The sequence below is a fragment of the Alexandromys fortis genome, unplaced genomic scaffold, assembly GCF_014885135.2.
Source record: "Alexandromys fortis isolate MF-2015 unplaced genomic scaffold, M_Fortis_MF-2015_v1.1 scaffold_515, whole genome shotgun sequence".
Lineage (NCBI taxonomy): Eukaryota > Metazoa > Chordata > Mammalia > Rodentia > Cricetidae > Alexandromys > Alexandromys fortis.
This window is the reverse complement of record NW_026068381.1, coordinates 100,559-106,258: the sequence shown is the minus strand read 5'-3', so window position 1 is coordinate 106,258 and position 5,700 is coordinate 100,559. Positions and strand designations below refer to the sequence as shown.

At 42.9% G+C, this 5,700-nt stretch overlaps 1 protein-coding gene across 1 annotated transcript in view; it reads right to left on the bottom strand.

Moving 5' to 3' along the window:
• LOC126495518 (killer cell lectin-like receptor subfamily B member 1B allele C) overlaps positions 1-5,700 on the bottom strand; it is a 23,636-nt gene that overhangs the window by 14,173 nt on the left and 3,763 nt on the right. Inside the window, exons 2-3 of the mRNA XM_050133108.1 lie at positions 1,589-1,687; positions 647-748 (exon numbers count right to left, since the gene is read on the bottom strand). Coding sequence (XP_049989065.1) covers positions 647-748; positions 1,589-1,687 — 201 coding nt within the window. The remainder of the gene's footprint in view (positions 1-646; positions 749-1,588; positions 1,688-5,700) is intronic.

Genomic DNA, 5,700 nt, shown 5'->3' with positions numbered 1-5,700 from the left:
AAAAAAAAAAACCCAAAACGAAATTGTTTCTCTCTCTCTCTCTCTCTCTCTCTCTCTCTCTCTCTCTCTCTGTGTGTGTGTGTGTGTGCGCGTGTGTGTGTGTGTGTGTGTGTGTGGTTTACTTGCATGTGTGTACAAGTACATGTGCCTATGCACGTGCGGAGGCCAGAGAAGGATGTAAGATGTCTGCCTTTATCCCTCTCCACCTATTCTTTAGAAGCAGAGTCTCTTATTGAATGTGAAACTAATACTGATTTTTCCAAAACTGAAAGCAAGAAGGTCCCAGTGCTTGACCTGGGGTGTTCATTACATGGAGGCTGGGGTTGTAATATCAGTCTCCACGCTTGCACACAAACACTCTTAACCACTGAGCTGTCTCTTCAGCTCCATATGTAATTTTTTAAGTTGCTGTTCGTCTGTAGTAACCAACTGTGCTATCAGGCTGAGGCAGCATGGTCAGGAGGACAAGATGCTAGATTTCAAGATCACATCTTCAGTTTCCAACGGCATCCCTTACCAGTCACATGACTTTTGACAAGTTCTTAACCTTTTTATGCTTCCATTTTATCAAACATAAGACCCACCATGATGTGAGCCTTGATGAAAGGTAATGTGATATTGATTAAAATCAGGAAATCAAAATTACCTGTTGCCTTCGTACTGCTCTCTGAAACGTTCACATTGCATTTTTCGCCTGTTGTTTTCATCTTGTTCTCTTGAATGCCTTTTCCTACTGGTGTTTTTTGTACTAGCGGTAGATAGAAAACGCAGGAAGAAGGTGAAAAGTACATTCTACATACAATAGAATGGATATTGCATCTATCACTTCAGGAAACGAAGTCAACTCAACAAGCTTGAGTATGGACAGGAGACAATGTATTAGCGACGTGTTAACAGGGGACCACTTTGGAGACAGAGTAAATAGAGAACCAGAAGAGCACAGAACAAATGGGTTCACACTGCTGTAGGTTACACCACATCTAAGTGCTGTAGGGAGCAGGGCCCCTTGTTCCTGCTTCCCGGCTAGCTTCTAAGGGCATTGTGAAGCACATGCACCTCTCCCACCTCTGCACTTCACCCCTGTGGAGTGAGGATGCTCATACCCGCACCAAGCATAAGGTTGCTGGCTGTCTTCTGGAGTTCGGCAGACACCTAATAAACTCATATGTAGGCATTGTGGTTTTCATTGTTATTGTTTTCTTGTCACACTTGTGACTTTTTTTAGAGTTCTAGGTGCACATACGTCATCCCCATAGTGATTCTCCAAAACAGGAGAAATGCAACAGGGGATATTGTCCTGTAACTGCCTGTCATTGTTCTTCCCCCAGGCTCAGGGTGGCCGGCTCAGGTGAAGAATTCAGAATACTTACGGTGTAACTAGAGGAAGATTTTGTTTTGTTTTGTTTTTCAAGGCATGGTTTCTCTGTGTAGTCTTAGCTGTCTTGGCACTCGCTCTGTAGACCAGGCTGGCCTATGAACTCACAGAGATATGCCTGCCTCTGCGTCCAGAATGCTGGGATTAAGGTTGTGTGTCACCACTGCCAGGCTAGAGAGAGAATTCTAAGGTAAAAACATTTGTCTCACTTACCTAAGACACTGAGTTTAATCACAATCAGAACAAGAAGGATTAGCCAAAGACAGCCAAGTTTCAGAGCCAACCGATGCCAGCGTGGGCAGCAGCAGCAGTCTGAAAAATTAAAGAAAAACACACTTTTAATCTAGTTGAGAGCATTTGGAATGAATGAGGTAGTTTGATTAACATGGACAATTGGATTCATGTTGAGGGTGGGTCGCAGAAAAGAGCCTTTCTTAACCTCTTTAGTAAGGAATTCCACAGTTGGGTCAAATGGGTTTTAGGAAGGTCAAACTTGATTGATGGAGACGAAGTCTTGAAAATTGCTGAGTGTGTGCTGTACAAAGTAAAGTACGTTTTCTGCTATGGGGATGAGCCAGCAATTGCTCCAAGAAGGAGCATGTTCATTTATAGGAGGTATACACACACACACACACACACACACACACCTCAGTTTTGTACTAAGTACCGCCTTTGGTCCTGGTGATGTATAGCAATTCTATTATTTAACATGGGGCCTGCTTCACTGTTGTCTATAATAATCTTCTCCATCTTGGCATAAAGTTTAGGTACCTGTGTGGTTTGTTTGTTCTGGGCAGAGTTTCAATATGCTGCCCTGGCTGGTCTGGAACTCTAAGCAGACTCCAGTGGCCTTGGCCACCATGTTGTTTCCAGGATTTTAACTACATTATTCTCCCATTATCTGCACAGGTCGAGCTCTCAAACTCTTAAAGGAGAGCTGAGCTGTGGTTAGAAGCCATCTCTATGAATATTGCTTCACACACGCAAACACAAGGGAGTTTTCCATCTTAACTGAGTGCATGAGTAAGTGTGGCTGTGACTTTCACAGCTTGGTATCTACTAGCAAAATATGTTTTTATTTTTCTTTTTTTCCTTTTCCTTAAGTGGAGTCTTTTCACCTTTTCATATAGAGGAAGCAAGTGTGGCTTCCCTTTGACGCAGGAGTGTTGCCAGCATTCAGAGAGTTCACAACTTGAGGCCACTATTCAGTAAAATGAGAGGTATTTTAGCACAAGCCTGGGTGACAGGCAGGCTATATTAGTCAGGGTTATCTAGGGTCATAGAATTTACAGAATGTCTCTCTCTCTCTCCATATACATATGAATTCATTGGGAGGACTTTCAGGCTGAAGCCCAACAATGGCTATGAATGGAGAGCTCGACTCTTGTAGCTGCTGAGTCCAGCAAGGCTGGTGTCTCAGCTGCTCTGCTGGGATCTCAAAGAAGGAGATGAATGAATGTGCTGATGGGGGTGAGGGCAAGCAGGTGAAGCAACCCTTCCCCCACCCTTCCTTCTTCCATTGTCCTTTTATGGGCTTCCAACAGAAGGTGTGGCCCAGATTAATGGTTTGCCTTCCAGTCTCCAGGTCTGAATTAAAGGCATGTGTCATCCAGTCTTAAAGGCCAGATGTCTTCCTGCCTCAACATCTGGATCACAAACATTACTTCATTTCTGGATTAGTTCACTTTAGATATAAGTTGACAACCAAGAAGAGCCATGACGAAGGTGGTGAGGAGTGACTCATGCCTTGACCAAGACGGTGGGAGAGCTCACTGTGCTCTACACAACAATGTCCAGCTCAAGACACAGAGTTACTTCTTCCTGGAATTTTCTATTCAATCATTGGATTAATATTTATCAACTTATTGACTGCAAATTATGAAAGTGCACCAGATTGAAATGGTTGATAAAGGGTGCTATAACACATATGTCTACAATACTGCCTTGGTGNAGACCAAGCTGGCCTATGAACTCACAAAGATATGCCTGCCTCTGCCTCCAGAATGCTGGGATTAAAGCCATGCGTCACCACTGCCAGGCCAGAGAGAGAATTCTAAGGTAAAAACATTTGTCTCACTTACCTAAGACACTGAGTTTAACGACAATCAGGACAAGAAGGATCAGCCAAAGACAGCCAAGTTTCAGAGCCAAACGATGCCAATGTGGGCACCAGCAGCAGTCTGAGAAGTTAAAGAAAAACACACTTTTTAATCTAGTTGAGAGCATTTGGAATGAATGAGGTAGTTTGGTCTACTTGGACAATTAGATTCATGTTGAGGGTGGGGTACAGAAAAGAGCCTTTATTAGCCTCCTTACTACAGAATTCCACAGTTGGGTCAAATGGGTTTTAGGAAGGTCAAACTTGATTGATGGAGAAGATGTCTTGAAAATTGCTGAGTGAGTGCTGTACAAAAGTAAAGTACGTGTTCTGCTATGGGATGAGCCAGCAATTCCTCCAAGAAGGAGCATCTTCGTTTATAGGAGGTACACACACACACACACACACACACACACACCCCTCAGTTTTGTGCTAAGTACCACCTTTGCACTGGTGATGTATAGCAATTCTATTGTTTAACATGGGGCCTGCTTCACTGCTGTCTGTAATGATCTTCTCCATCTTGGAATAAAGTTTAGGCACCTGCGTGGTTTGTTTGTTCAGACAGAGTTTCAATATGCTGCCCTGGCTGGTCTGGAACTCTAAGCAGACCCAGTGGCCTCGGCCGCCGTGTTGTTTCCAGGATTTTAACTACATTATTCTCCCATTATCTGCACAGGTTGAGCTCTCCAACTCTTAATGGAGAGCTGATCTGTGGTTAGAAGCCATCTCTATGAGTATTGCTTCACACATGCAAACACAAGGGAGTTTTCCGCCTTAACTGAATACATGCATAAGTGTGGCTGTGCCTTTCACAGCTTGCTATGTACTAGAAAAATCTGTTTTTATTTTTCTTTTTCCCCTTTACTTAAATGGAGTCTTTTCACCTTTTCATGTAGAGGAAGCAATTGTGGTTTCCCTTTGACACAGGAGTGTTGCCGCATTCAGAGAGTTCACAACTTGAAGCCACTATTCAGTAAAATGAGAGGTATTTGAGCACAAGCCTGGGTGAATGGCAGCCTGTATTAACCAGGGTTCTCTAGAGTCACAGAATTTACAGAATGAATCTCTCTCTCTCCATTCATATATGAATTCACTGGGAGGACTTTCAGGCTGCAGCCCAACAATGGCTATGAATGGAGAGCTCGACTCTAGTAGCTGCTGAGTCCTGCAAGGCTGGTATCTCAGCTGCTCTGCTGGGATCTCAAAGAAGGAGATGAATGTGCTGATGGGGGTGAGGGCAAGCAGGTGAAGCCACCCTTCCCCCACCATCCTTCTTCCATTGTCCTTCTATGGGTTTCCAACAGAAGGTGTGGCCCAGATCAAAAGTGTGCCTTCCAGTCTCCAGGTCTGAATTAAAGGCATGTGTCATCCAGCCTTAAAGGCCAGATGTCTTCCTGTCCTAACATCTGGATCTCAAAAGTGCCCTCATTTCTGGATTAGTTCACTGCAGACATAAATTGACAACCAAGAAGAGCCATGACGAAGGTGGTGAGGAGTGACTCATGCCTTGACCAAGACGGTGGGAGAGCTCACTGTGCTCTTCACAACAATGTCCAACTCAAGACACAGAGTTAACTTCTTCCTGGAATTTTCTATTCAATCATTGGATTAATATTTATCAACTTGTTGACTACAAATTATGCAAGTGCACCAGATTGAAACGGTTGATAAAGGGGGTTCTGTGCTATAACACATGCATATACAATACTGCATCAGTGAAATACCAGGTCCTGTATCTGTGCTTTTCTTGGTGACCATAGCAGTTACTACACAATAAATATCTTATGTATATCAGAAGTTCAAATACATCAAGTTATAAATGTGTTCATAAAGTATCATGATTTGGACAGTATCTTTTGACTTTAGACAACTTTAAAAGCATGGGTGTCATATGAAACATAGTAACAATCGTTTTGGTTTATTTATGAAAATACTGTGGAGAACCATTAGCTAGCTTCTATCACTCTAATTTAATTAAAATACCAGATAGCTGTTATTTGCTCTCTAGCATCTACATTTATAATGTTCTTATAAATTCTAAGAAAACTTTACTAGTTGCCTTTTTACTGTACTTTATAGGGTGTCCTGTCGTCCATGTTGACCTCTAACTCTGCCTTGTTGAGAATGGCCTTGAACTCCTGATATTCTGCCTCCACCTCCCAGGTTCTGGTTGGTATCATAGTTATGAACCACATACCTGCCTAAGATTTCCTTATTTTTACAA